General features: G+C 41.4%; 1 protein-coding gene across 3 annotated transcripts in view; it reads left to right on the top strand.

Annotated features, from left to right (window-relative positions):
• The first annotated feature begins 9,780 nt into the window (after nt 1-9,780).
• Nucleotides 9,781-19,567, top strand: part of Anks1a (ankyrin repeat and sterile alpha motif domain containing 1A) — a 100,121-nt gene continuing 90,334 nt past the window's right edge. For 2 of the 3 annotated variants that reach the window (XM_013029641.1, XM_013029640.1), the window contains exons 1-3: nt 9,795-9,874; nt 11,869-12,025; nt 14,448-14,510. In XM_013029641.1, coding sequence (XP_012885095.1) covers nt 9,795-9,874; nt 11,869-12,025; nt 14,448-14,510 — 300 coding nt within the window. Of the gene's footprint in view, nt 9,875-11,868; nt 12,026-14,447; nt 14,511-19,567 lie in introns of all 3 variants that reach the window. The other variant, XM_013029642.1, reaches the window with a different exon arrangement.

Genomic DNA, 19,567 nt, shown 5'->3' with positions numbered 1-19,567 from the left:
TCTCAAAACAAAACAAAGCTATAACAGTGTGTTATTTAATCCACTTAGGGTATATTTAGGTTATAGTAAACAGTAACAAATGTTAGTTGTTATGTTTCAGCCTGAAATACACCATCCTTAAAGGGTCTTAAAGTGTGGATACAGTTATGGATCAGAAATAGTGAAGCTAGGGTAAACTGAATCAAATAGCAGATAAGGAAGCCCCCCCCCCCGAAAAAGTAGTGCAAAACCATTGGGGAAATATGGATTGTAATACTTTCATTTATGTATTAAGCCTTGTGAATACTTTGTAATTTCAGCAGAGACATTATTGGTATTCATAGGTTGCCTTGTCAGGTTGCCTGTCCTTGTCTATGTTGGGGTAACTGTCTTCTTTCACACCTTCCACACTACTCACCTTCCCCCTCTCATCACAGGCATTGGCTTCCTTTGCCTGCAGTTGATTGCAGTGATTGAAAATAGCAATCCTGGCAAATAAAGAGGCTCTTCAAGGAGCCTGCTGACTAGAGTGTATGGTATGTGTGTGTGTTCACACATTGATGAGTAGAAAGAAGTGCTCAGATCATAGAGCACTGAGAACAGCTTTGGATATAACTGAAATTCTGTCCTGAAGCAATTGTTCTTAGAGAAGAGAGAGGATAGCCCCTTGCTGGTGTCCTGGAACCAGGAGACCTCCTTCCAGGTTGATCTTGAGGATCATGACACGGTGGGACATTACCTTTCCTGGTCTGTCTCCCTCCTGGGGGAATAAACCATTCAAAGTCACAACACTTCTCCACATGCTTGAAACACAGATACACATGGCTTCAGAACTTCCAGATTACCTCGACACGACATTCCAAATCTGTCAGGTAGGTTCAAAATCCTTTCTGCATCATTCCAATGGGAATGACCACGCACTTGCCCACCTGAGTTCCTATCTGGAGAAGCAACTACTTCTAGCCCTTGATACTTTCTGCTGGTGTTTCTTCCATATTTCTTTGTTATATTTAAAAAATCTCAAACTAATCTTTTTCCACTTCAAGACAGAGTCATCAGCTGGTTGACCTTGTCAGTCTCATTGTCTCCTATGGAGGTCTCCTGGGCTCCCAGTGTCCCCCCAGCCATGGTCTTCTACCCATTCTTGAGGCTTGGCATCCCTGCACTCCATTTCCTGGATACTTGTCTTCTCCTTTCTCAGTTTGTTCATTTGTTTGGTAGCCCACCTCTGATATTGATTTCCCGGTATAAAGTAGCATGGGAGATTCTGCATGTCCCCAAATACCTTTGTTTGCTTTTATGAAATTGACTAATAATTTATCTGCTGTAGAATTCCAGATTGGAAATGATTATATTTTAGGATTTTGAAAGCTGGGCTCCTTTGTCTCATGACTTCCAGAGTCACTGTTGAAAAATTAGATGCCACTCAGAGCTTTGTTTATGGACTGGTTTTATTTCTCTCTAAAACATGTTATTCTGAATGAGTATTGAGGAAGGTCTTTTAAACTCATTGTATTGATTACAGGGTAGACTTTTAGAAGTTGAAGGAAGACTGAAGGTGTGGCGTCCACTTCACTTTCTCAGCTCTCATAACTTCTTGACCTCTTGTGTTTACTATTATCTTTTCTAACTATTCCTTTTGATTTTTCTTCTTGTTTTTAGTTTTTCAGTAGGGTTTGGAAAGAGCAGAAGTGAAAACATTTGATTAGTTTTTCTTAACTAACCCAACTCCTTTGGCACTAATGTGAGAGTTTCTGTGATTGAGTTTTTGTAAGTTTTGTCCTTCTTCAAAGGTTACAAACTTGTTTGAGAATGGGAATGTTTCTTATTTCTCCTTTTATCTTCAACCATTAAGCACATAAAAGCATTTTGGTAAAGATATGTCAAGTTCATTTGCATGAAATGGAGTCTTTTCTGAATTAGACTGTCTATGAACAATGTCTTAACTGTTGGAAAGCTGCCAGTGCTCCCTGAGCCTCAGAGATACATCTGACATTGCAAGAACCCAAAGAAGAAAACAGCGAAGCCCTCTGGAAGAAGAAGACTAATGAGACAAACTCCTGTTTAGACCTTATGACTTGAAAAATTGGTGGAGCACTGCCCTGAACCACTGTCTTTCCCTTAAATTTATTGCTCTTGTCTTTTTTTCATAGTTTGATATGGAAAGCCTTTTCAGACCTAATGCTCTGAGTGTTTTTGACCTCCTGAGAACGAATGGAGGAGGAGACCCACAAAACTGCAAGCTATTTTCTCTCAACTTTCAAGGCCAAGGGTCTGAGGGGAAACACCAAGGGTCTGAGGGGAAACGGAAGAAACAAGCCCCAGAGGTCAAATGTGGGATTCTGTTTCAGTTCTCATTTAATTAGCTGCATAATAAGTTAATTAAACAAGTCATTTGTACTTTTCTTATGGAGAGAACTTTTATTTTTCCCCCAAGCTGGCTTTAGACTGCAGACCTCTGATCTCAGCTTCTTGAGTAGCTAGATTGTAGGATTATAGCCACTGGCATCTGGCTTCAAGGTTTATATATATATATATATATATATATTTATTTTTTTTGTCAGTCGTGGGCCTGAACTCTGGGTCTGGGTGCTGTCCCTCAGTTCTTCAGCTCAAAGCTAGCGCTCTACCACTTGAGCCATAGCACCATTTCCTGCTCTTTCTGCTTATGTAGTACTGAGGAATCAAACCCTGGGCCTCATGCATGGCAGACAAGCACTCTACCACTGAGCCACCTTCCCAGTCCCAAGGCTTTTATCTTTTATGTTCTCTACCTGTCCTCCTGTCCTAATAATACTACTTGGCTTACCTCTCCTCTTCTTCAGTTCTCTTTTCAAAGGTTACCTTCCCAGAGAGGTCTTTCTTAGGGCCTTATCTAAAACCCAACCTGTCATGAACTTTATTCCTTCTTTGCTCCTTTCTGGTACCAGATCACTAATTGATACCATGCCACCTGTTAATTTATCTGCCGCTTCTCTCTTCTCTATCTTAGAATTCAGGCTTTCTCCTCCGCACATTCAGCTCGTAGGGCAGTGCCTTGCGTGTGGAGGACACACTTCACAGGATCTGTTGACCAAGTGTTCCTTGATTAGGACCTCATTTCTGACCTGGCTCAACATATGTTGTATGTTTCATTAGTTCCTCCAAATCATTCCATGTATAAATATGCAGTCAGTTTTAAAAGAGATGGAGTGAGACCTCCTGAGGTGGGATTTAGGAGCCATGGGTCAATCACCCTCTTCCTTAACCTTTCCAGTATCCCTGGATGCCACCCTAAACATAGGTACTTCTGAGACTCAAGGACTAGACTTGTGTTCCTTATCATGTTGAAGCAGTTGAGGTGCTTTTTTGGCACAGTAAGTCAACTCTCAACCCTAATGCCACTCTGAAACTGATTGAAACTTTAAAAAATTTCCATGAATGATTTAAGTCTTGAAACTTCTTATTACAGAATCTACAGATATAGAGGGATGGAGTATTTGTGAATTGTTTTAAGATCACATACTTGACGTGACAGGGGCAAGGTTTTTTGTTATTGTTGCTTTGTTTTTTATTTTTTATTTTTTGTGCCAGTACTCCGTTTCAGGGCCTGGACATTGTCCCTGAGCTTGTTTTGCTTAAGGTTAGCCCTCTACCAGTTGAACCACAGTGCCATTTCTGGCTTTTCTGAGGGTTTATTGGAGATAAGAGTCTCATGAACTTTCCTGCCCAGACTGACTTCCAACTGCCATCCTCAGATCTCAGCTTCCTGAGTAGCTAGGATTATAGACGTGAGCCACCAGTACCCAGCTTGCTTGGCTTTTCACTCACAGTTTGTACTCTATCACTTGAGTCATGCTTCCACTTCTGGCTTTTTGCTGGTTAATTGAATATAAGAATCTCAAAGATTTACCTTCCCAGACTGGCTTTGGACTGATTTTAGATCTCTGCCTCCTGAGTAGCTAATACTATAAGTGGTGTGAGTTTTTGGTAACCAGCAGGGGGAAGTTTTGAACTCTGTTTGTCAACTACAGAGCATAGACTTTTTGTAAAGTGTGTGTGTGTTGATCGTGGGACTGGGCACTGTCTCTGAGCTCTTGAGCTCAAAGCTAACACTCTACCAGCCACTGTGACACTTTGGGCTTTTTCTGCTTATATGGTGCTAAGAAATCGAACCCAGGGCCTCAAGAGTACAAGGCAAGCACTCTACCACTGAGCCACCTTCCTAGCCCAGAGCACAGACTCTTAACTTCTAGTTCCATCACAAAAGTGATGTGGCTTCTGCAAGAGTGGTCAAATTGTCCTAAGTTTGTTCAGCAAGTCAAGGGCAGCAATTCGGTTTCTGCAGAAGCAGCACAGATTAAACTTTGTGTAAGAATCTTCTGGACTGTGGTTTTTTGTCTTGTTTTGGGGGGTTCTTGTTCTTTTGGTGTATTGCATTCTGTTTTTGTTTGTTGGTGAGCAGCCCTTAGGTACTTACTGTTTTAAAAAAGGCCCTGTAGGCCAGCTGTGATAGGGAGGAAGACCTCAATTGTAAATAGCTCTTTTCTTGAGCTGCCAAAAAGGAAGAAACTTGGGTGGAGGGGATGTTACTACCATCCTGTCTAGAGCTAAAATTCCAAACAGGGAGATTATAGTTCTTCATTTTCACTTAAGGCTTGCTTAATATATTCCCCAGGCCCCAGAATTTCTAGATTTTTTTTTTAAAGGAAATGCTAACTAGAAAAAAAATATGGAGAACCAGGGGAAAGGTCAAAGATATAGCTTTCTTTAAGACAGTTTCTTTTTTTCCTTTTTCCTTTTTTCCTTATCTTTTCTAGTGTAAGGGAGTTTTAATGCTAGTATAGGATGTCCAAGCTTAATCATTTGTAAACCAGAGTCATGAAGGTAAAGAAACGTTGGGAGGCTTGATGAATCCTTCCTCCTTGCTGAGATAAGGGGCAGTTTAGCTCTTAGTTTTTAATGTTCTTTTGGAAGTGGGTTGAGGTTCTACAGAGGTAGGAGCCAAGCCCCAGTGGGCTGGGCTGGTTGCTGACAGGCCTGTGCTCTCTTTGCTCAGCACTGATGTTTCACGCCCTCTGCTCCTGTTGGCTTATTCAGGTCATTTTGCTTTTGAATTATGTAAAACTTTGTACTGATGTGTGTTTACTTCATGTTGTCGTGCGAGTTTTGGATCTGCCACTGATTTGGCACAAATAATTTTTTTTTGGTCCAAACTCAGTACCTGATGCTTTTGCTTATTGGCTGACACTTTACCAACAGAGCCATGCCTCCAGCCCCTGGGACAGGTAATTTGCTTTTAGATTCATAGTGGCACTTATTTTTTCATAAAATAAACTGTCTTGCATGACAATTTACATTAAAACTATCTCCTAGATTTTTCCAGATCCAATTTACTTTACAACCTTCTGCTTCCTTGTTAGGCACAGTGATACAAGTTTCAGTTTTTGAAAATGAGGTCATTGTATAGGTGTGACAAAGAAACAAAACTGTAATGCCTAGATTGGAAAGTGCTGTAGAGGTCCACGCTTCATGGTGGATAAGGTGTCAAGATCTACTTCAGGCTCATCACCTTGTATTAGCCATCCTCTAGCAATGAACAAATAACCTGGGTACCTCTTCCTACCTCTCCCCTCCCCTCCCCTCTTCTATTTTGTCTGCCTGCCTGCTTGCCTCCCTCCCTCCCTCCTTATCTATCTTCCTTCCTCCCTCCCTTCTTCTCTTTTTCCCCTTACTAACTTACCCTCCCTTCTCCCCACTTCCCTCCTTCTCCTTTCCTTTATTCCTTGTTAGTGGTGCTGGGGATTGAACTCAGAGCCTGAGCTTACTAGGTAAATGCTCTACCACTTGAGCCATGTCTTCACCCATCTTTGGCTTTAGATTTTTCCCAATAGGGTATATGTTTTTGCTCCTGGAGGCCTCTCATCACAGCCTACTCACCTGCTGCTCTCATATGCGGAAGTATGCAGGAGTTCCCTTTTCTCCACACTTTCCCTGATGCTTAGCTTTAAAAAAAATTAATTGCCATTCTGACTGGTGTGAAAATAATCACATTATGTATGGTTTCGATGTGCATCTTCCTGATGGTTATTGGTGTTGAGGAGTTTTTCATATAATTGCTAATCATTTGTATGTCTTGAGAAGTACCTTTTCTTTCAGTCAGGTTATCTGTTTGGGTGTTAGACTCTTATCAGATATATGACTTGCAAATACTTTCTCCTACTCCAGATGTTCTTCCTTTGTTGGTTGTTTCCTTTGCTTTGAAGAATCCCACCATTCATAACTTAAATTCATCCTAAGATATTTTTTTTCCTATCATGGGACTTGAACTCTGGGCCTGGGCACTCTACCATTTGAACCACAACACCACTTCCCATTTTCTGGTGGTTAATTGGAGATAAGAGTGAAGTGGCGCTGTGGCTCAAGTGGTAGAGCGCTAGCCTTGAGCTGAAGAGCTGAGGGACAGCACCCAGGCCCAGAGTTCAGGCCCCACGACTGGCCAAAAAAAAAAAAAAAAAAAAACCCACAAAAAAAGAGTCTTCTGGACTTTCCTGCCCAGGCTGACTTTGAACTGCAGTCCTCAGATTTCAGCCTCCTGAGTAGCTAGGATTACAGATGTGAGCCACCAGCAGCCAGCTAATCCTAATATTTAAAATCTAATATCTACATATTTATTAAAGTGACCTGTCATATTTATTTTTAACATCTTGATGTACTTTTCATCTTCTTGGGGTCACCATGTTCCCTTTTGGAATTATTATAAAAAACCTACATGAATTACAGTTTCACTGTAAATATTCTAAAGAGAATGAACAGGTAGCAAAACATGGAAATCATCTGATTTCCTTCCACAGAGGTAACCACTGTCAGTATTTGGTGGTATCTTCTAGTCTCCATCCATTCACAGCAGGATGTACATGAACATTTGTGAAAAGGGTCTCATATTCTGTGTGCTGTACAGTAACTTCTGATTTTCTTTTACCCATAACACACTGTGTTTTGGGAACTCTTTCCATGTCAGGACATACACTTCCAACTTCTTTCCATTCCATTCCATTCCTTTTGTTGTTTCTTTAATGGTGTATAGTATTATTTAATTTTACAGTTATTCCTAATATTTAAAGCAGTCCTATGCAAGCATATGTCTTTGTACAAATGCACAAGTTTTCTGTTGGATAGGTGCCTGGAAATGGAATTGCCAGCTCAAACACTATTTTGGTTTTGATAAATGTACCAGATTGTCTTCCCACAGGAATTTACTAATTTTACCTCATACTAGTGGTGCTGGTGAAGAGGGTTTGCTTTGTCATTATTTTCATTTTTTTTTCAGTGTGATAGGTGAAAAGCAATATGTGAATATTGTAATTTGGATCCGTCTAGATTGTGTCTCTTTAGATCTGACCTTATATGCTTTCTGCCTGTTTAGAATTTCTCAGTGTTACTGATGACTTTACAAAAATCTTTCCTTTTTTCTTGGGCTGAATCCACCACTCTGTCAGTGTAGGGTAGCATATATTTTCTGTCTTCTTCATCAAATCTGAGGCAGGAGATGGAATAAACTTGTACACTCAATCCATTGTCCTGAGGAATTTATTTCTGAGTGACACCTTAACAGTATTTTACATTATTATTATTATTATTTGCCAGTCCTGTGCTTAACTCAGGGCCTGGGCTCTGTCCCTGAGCTTCTTTTGCTCAAGGCTAGCACTCTACCACTTGAGTCACAGCACCACTTCTGGCTTTTTCTGTTCATGTGGTACTGAGAAATCAAACCCAGGGCTTCATGCATGCTAGCTAAGCACTTTATCACTGAGCCACATTCCCAGCTCCTTGTTTTTTTGTTTTTGCTTTTTAACATTTACTATACTATATATACAACTAGTATATAATATTTTACTCAGTGTCCATCGTGTAGTTGCAGTAATTTCTTTACTGATATCAAGCTCCAAAATGCTATTGTTGTAAATAATGTGGGACTAAAAGCTTTACTGGCAACTGTTTATAACGTTAGTGCTATCTGTCAATGATTTCTGAATACAGAGATGCTCTCTGGGTTTAAGCCCAAGAACCACAAAAAATAAGCATATAAAATCTGAAAGAGTGTTACTGTGTTCACATACTACACAACACACACATAATACATGTCAGATGTGACAGGGCTGTCCTCTGCTACTTAATATCTTAGAAATAAAGCCTTTTGAGGCTTTGAAGACTGATGTGGCATTTTTGTTTCTCAGTTATGGTATTTCTGCTTCAGTAAGACACTCGTGATAGATTTTGTTAGTTTATACACATTCTGTCTCTCTCTTTCATATACACATAGATATATACAAATAAGTCATTCTTCAGGACCCCTGAGGGATTAGTTCTAGAACCTCTAAGGTTACCAAAATATAGACAACACTTTCCCATACATTTTAAGTCATCTCTAGATTACTCATAGTACTTATTACAATGTAAGTGCTATGCAAACAGTTTTGTTTTTTGTTTGTTTTTTGTTGGTCATGGGGCAACTCTGGGCTTGGGTGCTGTCCCTCAGCTCTTCAGCTCAAGGTGAGCGCTCTACCGCTTGAGCTACAGTGCCACTTCCATTTTTTTCTAGTGGTTTTTATTGGAGATAAGAGTCTCAGAGACTTTCCTGCCCGGGCAGGCTTTGAACTGTGATCCTCAGATCTCAGCCTCCTGAATAGCTAGGATTACAGGCATGAGCCACTGGTGCCCGGCGCAAACAGTTTTTATAGTGTACTCTTTCAGGAATCAAAAGAAAACAAAGGTCTGTGTATGCTTATTTTATTTTTTGGTCGGTCATAGGTCTTGATCTATGGGCCTAGGCACTGTCCCTGAGCTCTTCAGCTCAAGGTGAAGGCTCTACCACTTGAGGCATAGCACTACTTCCAGTTTTCTGGTGGTTAATTGGAAATGAGTCTCAAGGACTTTCCTGCCTGGGCTGCCTTTGAACCACAATCCTCAGATCTCGGCCTCCTGAGTAGCTAGGATTCCAGGCGTGAATCATCGGTACCTGACACAGATGCATTTTTTTTGTTGTAGTTGTTGGTCATAGGGCTTGAACTCTGGGCCTGGGCGCTGTCCCTCAGCTTTTCAGCTCAAGGCGAGTGCTCTAACAGTTGAGCCACAGAGCAACTTCCAGTTTTCTGGTGATTTATTGGAGTTAAGAGTCTCACGGACTTTCCTGCCTGGGCTGGCTTTGAATCATGATCCTCAGATCTCAGCCTCCTGAGTAGCTAGGATTACAAGCATGAGCCACTGGTACCCGGACATAGATTCATTTTTTTAATGAGTATTTTCGATTCACAGTTAATTGAACCTGTGGATGTAGAATCCATGATTGTTGGGAACCAGTTGTACTCACAAAGGAAAGACAGTTGCATCTTAGCATGTGTACCTTGCTACTTCTTTGATGTTGGCCCTTGCTGGTTGAATCTCTTTATTGGATGGTCTATGTTGAGTGTGGTCTCTCTCTGGGTTCAGTCTCCAGGACAGGGAGGGTACTCGCCCTACATGGCACTGAGTACCTGCTCTGGCTGAATAGTTTGCTTTCCTGATGCTTTGGTGACTTCCCAGTGAACTGGGAGCACTCAGAGGTGTAAGTTGTGGCTACAGAAGGAAAGAGGGTGAGAACAAGCTCTCAGGGGTGACACTGTGGGCTTGATGCTTGGCTCTTTACATCCTCTGGGCTATGTACTTCTGTAGTATACATTTGAGTTATTTGGAAGACCTCTAACTTGATTAAAGACTATAGAGAAATTTTTGTGAAGTATTTGAACTTGTTTTGTGACTTCAACCTGTGAAATGTCTCCTTTTTCCCCTCTGATAGCATGTGGAGAGGGCCAAATGTGAACTGTGTTGACAGCACCGGCTACACACCCCTGCACCATGCTGCGCTGAATGGTCATAAGTAAGTACTAGTGAGCTACCTTTCTGCCTGCTCTGTGCCTGGCTTTTGGAGTGTTCTTTTGCTTCCTATTGTCCTTTGTTGTGAAACAAATGAACACAAACTAAATTTCACCCATTCAGAATCCCCCCCCCCTTTTTTTTTGGTCGGTCATGGGGTTTGAACTCTAGGCTTGCGCGCTGTCCCTCAGCTCTTCAGCTTAAGGCGAGCGCTCTACCGCTTGAGCTACAGCACCACTTTTGGTTTTCTGGTGGCTTATTGGAGACACGAGTCTCACAGTCTTTCCTGCCTGGGCTAGCTTTGAACTGCAATCCTCAGATCTCAGCCTCCTGAGTAGCTAGGATTACAGGCGTGAGCCACCAGCGCCCAGCTCCCCTCCCTTTTTTTTTTTTTTGCCAGTCCTGGGGCTTGAACTGAGGGCCTGGGCACTGTCCTTGAGCCTCTTTTGCTCAAGGCTAGCACTCTCCCCTTAAGCCACAGTACCACTTCAGGCTTTTTCTGTATATATGGTACTGTGGAATAGAACCCAGAGCTTCATGCATGCTAAGCAAGCACTGTCCCACTAAGCTACATTCCCAGCCCATTTTTTTCCCCATTGACTCTCCTGCCCCTCCTGAAAAGTGTTTAGCTAAAGGTTGAATTTTACCTTTTTTTCCCCCCTGCTTGTCCTTTTTTCTCTGAAAGGTTCCAGTGCTATTTAGTGCAATGCTAGCAATATGGAGAACAAATTTGGTGTGCTCAGGTCAGAAGGGGACTGGGATCTCTTGGCAGACTAACCCCTTGATAAACAAACGACTCAGCGGGCATGGGAAACTTGTCTTTACTCTGTTTCCTCCCCGTTGCCATTATTTTGCCTCATAAAATTAGCCCTGTAGATAAGAAATAGGGGAAAATATGTCCATAATAAACACTGCCTGTTTCATTTTCTAAAGTATAAGGAAGTTTCTGGATTCTTGGGTGGCATTCATCTGGAAATACGACATTTTTCTGAAAGCTGTGGGCCCAGGGTAAAGTAGTCTGAGGGCAAGGCAGAGACATAAATGCATGGGCTTCAGGTAAGGGAGCTGTGGTGGCCCAGCACAGGGTAAGCACAATTAAGACCTCTTCCCTCCTAAGTAATGGAAACCTGAATTGAAGTGAATGTTGAACTCAAAGGACTGTAGCTTGTTAGCCAAGTTCATATCCACACACTGCTTCTTATTTATAGTGAGGATTTTCTTTGGCCTAATGTGCTTAATGAGTGCTGTTGCAAAAAGAGAGCCAACTCCTCTTTCTGGAGCTATCAAATGATTCCATATGTGTCTGGCTTATGTTCACAACAGCTTGAGTTCTGCCTTGCCTGTTCATTTGCAGCTCCAGAACCACCAAATTGTGAATCAGTAAATTTGAATAACATGGTGGAACTTGTCTTGTTTGACAACTTTCTTTGTGTATGCCAATCATGGGGCTTGAACTCAGGCCTGGGTACTGTCCCTGAGCTTTGTTTTTACTCAAGGCTAGCTACCTCCAGCTTTTTTTTGGTTTAATTATAGCTAAGAGCCTCATGGACTTTTCCTACCTCAACTGTCTTTGAAGCATGATCCTCAGATTTCAGCCTCCAGAGTAGCTAGGATTACAGGAATGAGCCACCTGTGCCCTTTGCCCAGCTGTTTGACTACTTTTATGTATATTCTATCCCTGAGTGCTACTTTAAACATCACAAACCAGAAAATGGTTCAATATGTAGGGAGGGAGAACAGAGGTTTTCAAAGTAGTGGGAAGCGGATGGATGGGTCATTGAGAAGGCCCTCCTGGGAGGCACTGAGTCATTGGCTCATGATGGTTCTGACACAAAGTTCTGGGAAGATGAGGAAAAAGCCTGACAGTGAACTCAGGAAGAGACAGCTTAGTCAGTAAGATCCTATCTGGGAGGGCCTTGTGCTACAAATATAAAGATCTGGTAGCAGGAAAGACTTTGGGGTTCTTTTGCAGACTCATGATTGATTTTTGCCTTCTAGGGACGTGGTCGAGGTCCTCCTGAGGAATGATGCACTTACCAATGTGGCTGACTCAAAAGGCTGTTACCCTCTGCATTTGGCAGCCTGGAAAGGAGATGCCCAGATAGTGCGGTTGCTCATCCATCAAGGGCCCTCACATACCAGAGTCAATGAACAGGTTGGAAGAAGAGAAGCTTTTCTCCCTATATTCAGCTACAGATGCACTGTGGCTGTCCATCACCATTGCAGTCACAGAGTGCATACCTCAGAGCCATTTCATCCATATCCCACACTCGTCCTCCTCACATTCATACTGCTGTACCAGGAGGATACATTTTATATGTGTCTGACTCATGCAGATTTGGAATAGTACCATAATAATCATATACACTATACATGCAGAATTTGAAATAATGAAAATCATTCAAAATTGCATAGTACCAATTTAAAACTTGTGGACTGCATAAATTGAGTTTATGCAGTCAACATAGCAATGCAATGTTCTCAGTGTTAGTCAGTACTATGTGAGTCATTTGTTATTTTACATACATCAGAACATGCAGGAGTGGCCAGATATAGTACACATTTATAATCCTAACAGCTGCATAGGTAGAAGCAGAAGGATCTTGAGTTCAAAGCCAGCACTGATAAGAGTAGTGAAGCCCCATCTCAAAAACAAAAATAAAATGAAAAGGGCTAGGGTGTGGCTCAAGCAGCAGAATGCTTGCCTAACATGTGAAAGGCCCTGGGTTCAAGCTCCAGTGCCACAAAAAAAGAAAAGAAAAAGAAAGGAAGGAAGGAAAAAAAAAGTGAAAATACAGGTTAGTACTGAAAAATAACTAACAAGTCAGAAATGTTATTGGAGGTCAGAAGTCATCCACTAGAATGAAGATCATAAGAAATAAATGATAAGTGAGAAAGCAGTGATAATTCTTAGAAAATGAGAAAGACAGGATGTGCGTGGTGACATACATCTATAATCCTAGCTACTTGGGGAGTAAATTCTGAGAGGTGTGAGAGGCCAGCCTGGGCAAAAGTTAGCAAGACCCAAACTGAACATCATGGCCTGCATCTGTAATCCCAGCTACACAAGAAGTATGGGTAGGAGGATTATGTTCTGAGGCCAGCACCCCTCAAAAAAAGTGAGAGACCCTATCTGAAAAATAAAAAGGGATCAGAAGTGTGGCTTTAGTAGTGGAGTGCCTGCCGAGCAACACTAAGCCTGGAGTTTAAACATTTTTTTAAAGCAACATTTAAGGAAAATACATAAGGTACACATGATGGTTCACATGTCTGTAATCACAGCAGTTAGGAGGCTGAGGTAGGAAGACTGAAAATTTGAGGCACGCCTGGACTATCTTAAAAGCAACAACAAAACCTCCACAGTCTTGAAGTGCCAGATTTAAATATTCCTAGATTACATTGCTTTTGAGTTATTCCTTTGGGAAAATGATAGTTGAGTTATGCAATGCTGAGACAAGTCTCCCCAGTGAGTCCCTCCCTGGATCAGAGCCTGGCTGGGGGAAGGAGGGGCCCCCGTGGGGGCAGGGAGGCCTTTCCCTATATGACAAGCCAGTCTCCTGTGTTCCGCTTGACACTGAGCTGAAGCAGGTGATTTTCTCATTGCTTGGATGAAGGAGATGCTGCTCTTTCTCATAAGATGAGGACTGTGTTCAGTGACTTTGCTGAGAGGAGATTGTTAAATTACTTACAAGATTTAACAAGATTTTTCCTCAAAAAGTGAGAAATCAATAGGATCCAGGTAAGTTCTTAGTGGGCTGTTAAGAGCATGACTTGATTCTGAGAAGGTCATCTTCTCTCTGAGTGGAAGTCAAGTCCAGTCCCTAGATATCTCCATCTTGAGATTGTAGTTATCAGTCACCCACTCTGCCTCTCCATGTAATGGGTTGGGCAGGTGAGCAAAAGACACTTCAAATAATCAATGAGAATGCTGGCATAGAACATTTGGGATGCAAATTGTCTCTTTAGAATTGCCTCTGTAGACTCTAAATGCGATTTTACTCCTCCTGACCTCAGTGATAATTTCTTTTCTCTGGAGGGAATGTATAAAGAAGCTTGCTTATAACTAATATTCTTAAACATTGAAAAATGGGATTCCCCATTAAAGTACTTTTTAAAGCAATTTTCAGCAACCATTTCTAATCCTGCCTTTTGCTTGGAACACAGCTGCTTGTATTTTTGAGCCACTTGAGTGTGCTAGCTTGTCCAGCTCACAGCTGCCTCCTGCCTGGAGTATTCATTGTTATGTGGAGTCCAGCCCAAGTGTTTGATTATCTGGCAGGAAGGTGGGTGGGGAAGGGGCTGGGCAAGATGACTACGGTAGCTTGAACACCCTAATTAATGTAGGTAGTTATAAGCACTGCATTGATTTATTTAAGGCATAAATGTGGTTCCCACTGGATGCTTGGACATAAGGGGGTACTGAAGTATTGAGGTTGTCTTATCCAAGAACTTCTTTGTAAGGCATCCAGAAGGCAGATTCAAGTTATTCTAGCATTGGGCCCCCCTCGGGCAGTATATTGCTTTGATATATTTCATCCATTTTATCATCACCTTTTCTTTTCCTCTCCTTTTTGTAGAATGCTCTTGAGATCAAAGAACTCAAAAAGTACGGCCCCTTTGACCCTTATATCAATGCCAAGGTGTGTACTTTGTTGCCAGGATTTCTCTGCATCATTCTTTCTCCATGCTGTACTCCTGTGGTCCCCTCTGGCGTCTACTCTTGTCCACTCAGGCTCCTCCAATCACCCTCACTGTTGTTGCTTCAGCACGTCTGCTTTGGCTTGTTTGGGAACAGGAAAATGCAGCTATCCTGCACATGGTTTTATTTTTTTTTTATTTTTTTATTGATAATATAAAGGAGGTATACAGAAGGGTTACATGGTTTTATTTTTAAAACCCGTACTAATTCTGGAAAGGTGGACCATCTGAAATGGCAGCAACAGGGAAATAGAAGGGCCCATTGTATAATTAGTTTGCTACTGCAACTTCTAAAATCATTTAAATTAAAAAAAAACAAAACACTCAAATGGGGCTGGAAAGGTAGCTCAGTGGTAGAGTGCTTGCCTTGCATGCATGAGGCCCTGGGTTCAATTCCTCAGCACCACATTAAGAAAAAAGAAAAAAGCCTGAAGTGTCGCTGTGGCTCAAGTGGTAGAGCGCTAGCCTTGAGCTGAAGAGCTGAGGGACAGCGCCCGGGCCCAGAATTCAGGCCCCACGACCAGACCATCCCCCCCTAAAAAAAAAAAAGCACTCAAATTAACTTACTTTTGAATAAGCACAGAAAAACGATTAACTTTGAAAGTCAAATCTGACTTTCTCTCAGGTTTCAATAGCCATGGTGGAAGTAGGCGTGTGTGAAGACTCTGCTTTAGTCTTTGGAAAGCTCCTGCTTACCACTTCCCTCTTGCATCTAAGAGCTTCTGCTTTAACACATGATGCTTTACAGCTTCTGTCCAGCCTCTCTAGCCATTACCTTCTCTTTCTGCTTGTTCATCCTTGACCCATGTAGGGCTATGAAATAGGAAATGATATAACTGGTTATGCCAAGGACATTGGCCTAGTAGTATCCAGGGCTGCTGTAGGGTTGATAGATGTGTGAAGAGCAGCCTAGCCTTCTCTGCCCTCAGGTCTTCCCTAGGGAACTTTGAATCTTAGCAGCTGCATTGCACCAAAAAACAAAACAAAATGAAAACCTTGCAGAGCAGAAATTTCATGCTCTCCCTCCCCAATAGATTTAGCAAATAGCGGTTCACCAAGGGCTGACCCTGGATGTCTTGTAGGAGATTTTAGCTGTTGGGCCTTAATGGAAGAGAAGCACTTTAATCCTAGGTAGTACAGCATCTCAATCTGTTTGGTTTTTAACGTTCTTGTTTTCAAATGGAAAGATACTATGTTTTAGATGCTTTGGGTGTGGAGGTGGGGAGTAGAACAATAGAGTAGAAAACTTAGAGGTCATAAGCTTTCTTATAAGATCCAAACTTGAGTTCTGGGCTGCTAGTTTTGAGTTTTGTTGTATTAAATAAGTTGCTTGATTTCTCTTAGCCTGGTTTCTATAAAATGGGATGTCAAGCCAAAAGCCAGTAGCTCACTAATCCCAGCCTCTTGGGAGGTTGAGCTGTGAGGATTGAGGTTCAAAGCCAGCTCTAGCTGACAAATCCAAGAGACAATCTTCAGTTAACTAGCAAAAATACTGGACTGGAGGCAAAGCTTAAGTGGTAGAGCACTGGCTATGAGTGAAAAAGCTGAGCAAGAATACATGGCTTGAGTTCAAGCCCCAGTACCTGCACAAAAAACAAAACTTGCTACATTGTTAACTCGACCTGTGTTTACGAGGTATGTGCTTTACTACTTGAGCCTTGTCCCCAGCCCTGGTTTGGAGGATTTTTTTTCTTCTTTTTATTGGTTTGGAGTTTTAATAAGATAAAGTTAAAAATCTGGTAACTAGTAATATTTGAGGCCCTAATTTTTTAATGTACATAATGTGGTATATTTGCAAAAACATTTGGAATCTTTTTGTTTTTAGTAGGTGATGATTAGTGAAACATTGCCAAGTTAGACTCTTCGGGGCTTGGTTTTGCGGGGAAGGACCTGAGGTTATTATTTCCTAGTGGTGGTTTAGTTAGCTTGTAAAGCTATGATTAAAAGCTATGACTTTGGTTTTTAGAAGTACTTTAATTTTGGCATGCATAAAAGAAAATTGTCTGAATGTAATGCAAACCTACTCCTGTCTTTGGAAGCATGGTTGGTTGCTCCCTCCCCCTCTCAAGACCTAATGATGCGCACTGCTGGAAGGGTCAGAGCGGTTTGCTTATGCTGAGTGTTCGGGTCTTTGGCAGCTGATCCTTCTGAAGCCAGTTCTGTCTAGCCTGCCCAGGTTTGTCCTGACTTCCTGGTATTTTATTAACTTGGCTCATGACTAGGAATTATTTTTGCTAAATTACACTTCAATGCTAAATCCTATTAAGTACCAGTAAAATTTTAGAACTTTTAGATGGCATTCTGGGAACAGATGTGGTTTTGTGAGTTCTTTCTGTTGTTTTTGAGCCACTCACTCAGTACATGGCATTTTTGTTACAACAGCTTAAGAAGGTTCATCAATTTTTTTTCCCCTCTCCTAATTTTTGAGGTTGAACTCAGAGCCCCACACTTGCTATACGGGTAGTGTACCCTCTGAGCCAGATATCCAGCCCAAATTTCCATGAGCTGTGATAGCTTCTGTAGCATTTGAGACCTTTCCTTGTTCAGCAAAGGAACACAGAGCAGGCCAAATGTAAGTCACTGTAGTTAAGGTGAAACTGTGAAAATGTTTATCCCCTACCTTATAACCACTTTGATGCCTCTGAATATCATGGAGTTGGCAGCAATTAGTTTTAGGGCAGGTCTATTCTATCCACTTAAAGAGGCTTTGCGCTCTCAGAGCTGGAAGGGACTTGAGTTTATCTAGAACCACAATTCTGAGTGCGTTGGGCTATATCAGAATCATGTGGGAAGCTTTTAAAAATCTGTTTGGGAACAGTTCCCAACTTGCAGTGAAATGTGGTGTGTGCTTCTCATTACTCCAATGGTTAACATTTCCCAGCTGGCTATCTCTGTATGTATATGTTTAATTGTTGCTGTAACTGAGGACAAACTACTTGTAGTTAAGTCATGAATATCATGACTCTTCAATCCTAAATGCTTCCATTTAGTGTTAGTTCTTCAAATTAAATCTCCCAAGAACAAGGAAATTTATTTATGCAACCATGATTATTAAGTTCAGAAAATGCTAAATTAAGACGATATTATCCAATACATGATCTGTGTTCACATGCTGCCAATTATCAATAGTGTTCAGAGCACTTTCCACAAATGTGGAATGCTTCACAACTTTGTGTGGCATCCTGGTGCAGGGGCCATGCTAATCTTCTCTGTACTGGTCCAGTTTTAGTACATAGGCTGCTGAAGCGAGCACTAGAGCTTGTTTTTTGTTTGTTTTTTTCCCTTTGCACTAGGATCCAACCCAGAATCATGTAAAATGTGGAATTGTTCTTCCTTTTTTTACTCTTTTATGACATTGGCTCTGTGTGTGTGTGTATGTATGTATGTGTGTGTGTGTGCATGCGCATGTGTGTGTGTGTGTGCACGCTCATACAGCAGTACTATAGCTTTCAGTTTTCTTGCTCATGGCTGGTGCTCTACTATTTGAGTCACGTTTCTGCTCCAAATGGCCCTGAACCACTATTCTCCAGGTTTCAACTTCTTCTGTAGCTAGGTTGACAGGCATGAGCCACCAGAACCTGACTTGACGCTGGCATTTTGTAAAAGCATAGGCCAGCTGCTGTGTGAACTGCTCCTTAGGTTTATCTGGCTGTCCCTTGAGATTAAATTCAGATTATCCATTTCTGATAGGAACGGCACAGACAGAGCTGCTGTTTGTAGTGCATCATATCACAGGGCATATAATGTCAGTTTGTCTCCTTGATGAGGATAATAACTGAGTTGGTGCCTGTGGGTTTTTGTTTTGTTTTGTAATACTGATGATGGAACCCAGGATCTTTGCACATACTAAAAAAATATTTTTCCATTGAGCTATAACTCTAGTCTTTGTTTTTCTTTGAGACAGAGTCTCATGGTATAGTTCAAAACAGCCTTGAAGTGATCATCCTTCTGTCTCAGACTTCCAGTTACTGTACAACCAGACTGACAGAGTCTTAATAATATTTTTTCCTTGCCTTCCCTTTGAGGTGTTTCTTGGTAAGTCTGAGGTTATACATACTACCAATTATTTTTCAGCTTCATGTAATTCCAAGTGAAGTTGGTTTGAGAGCCACTGATCAGGAATGATCTTGCTCTATCCCTGAAAGGTTGGCCATCTGTCCTTTATTTATGTATTAGTTTTTCTTAACAACAGACAATTCATTTCTGCATGGTAGCCTCTTCTTAGATACCACTGATTTCTACTTTCTTATGTTTAGTTGATGTCTGTGTTCCTAAACCTTTCATTTTGGCTGAAATTCTGCTTTCTAGAGTACTAGAGAATATAAGTCTGACTCTTCTTTTACATTGTAGATTTGGTTCTCTTGTCTTTCACATACCTACAGTCTCATAGACCCAGTTTTTCCTTTCCAATTTGGATGCTTCTAGAGCCTGTAGAATAACTGTAGCCCAGGTGTCCCTAATGTAGACAGATCTCTGTCACCAAGGAATAAGAATAAATGTGCCCTAGAGGTGTAATCCAAGCACAGGAAGGTGATGATCCTGATATACTTCCAAGAAGAGAAAGGAATAGAAATGTGTCTGTATAATTTTCTGCTGCTTGTAGTTTGTGAATATATAATATGTTTTGATTGATTGATTGATTGATTTATACTTGAATGGACTCTTCAGATACGAGAATTAGAGAATTAGCCACAGAGATCTCTTTTTTTCTTAGAAGTACCAATCATAACAAAGAAAAGTGGGAGAGAAAGCCAGGGTGGGTAGGAAAGAAGGGTTTTAGGTTATTTCATCTCATTCCCTTTCCTCATAGTAATATGCATAATATATATGATTCCAAGAACTCTTGAGGCATGAGCACCTGTAGTGTCACTGGAAAAGAGTAAAAGGGAAGGATTCCAAATAGCTCCTTGGAATCACCTCTTTCTTGAGGATCTCTGAACCAACACTTAACCATTTCTTTTTTTTTTTGGTCATTCGTGGCATTTCAACTCTGGTCCTG

The sequence above is a fragment of the Dipodomys ordii genome, unplaced genomic scaffold (assembly GCF_000151885.1).
Source record: "Dipodomys ordii isolate 6190 unplaced genomic scaffold, Dord_2.0 Scaffold120, whole genome shotgun sequence".
NCBI lineage: Eukaryota > Metazoa > Chordata > Mammalia > Rodentia > Heteromyidae > Dipodomys > Dipodomys ordii.
This window is presented reverse-complemented; position numbering and strand designations above follow the sequence as displayed.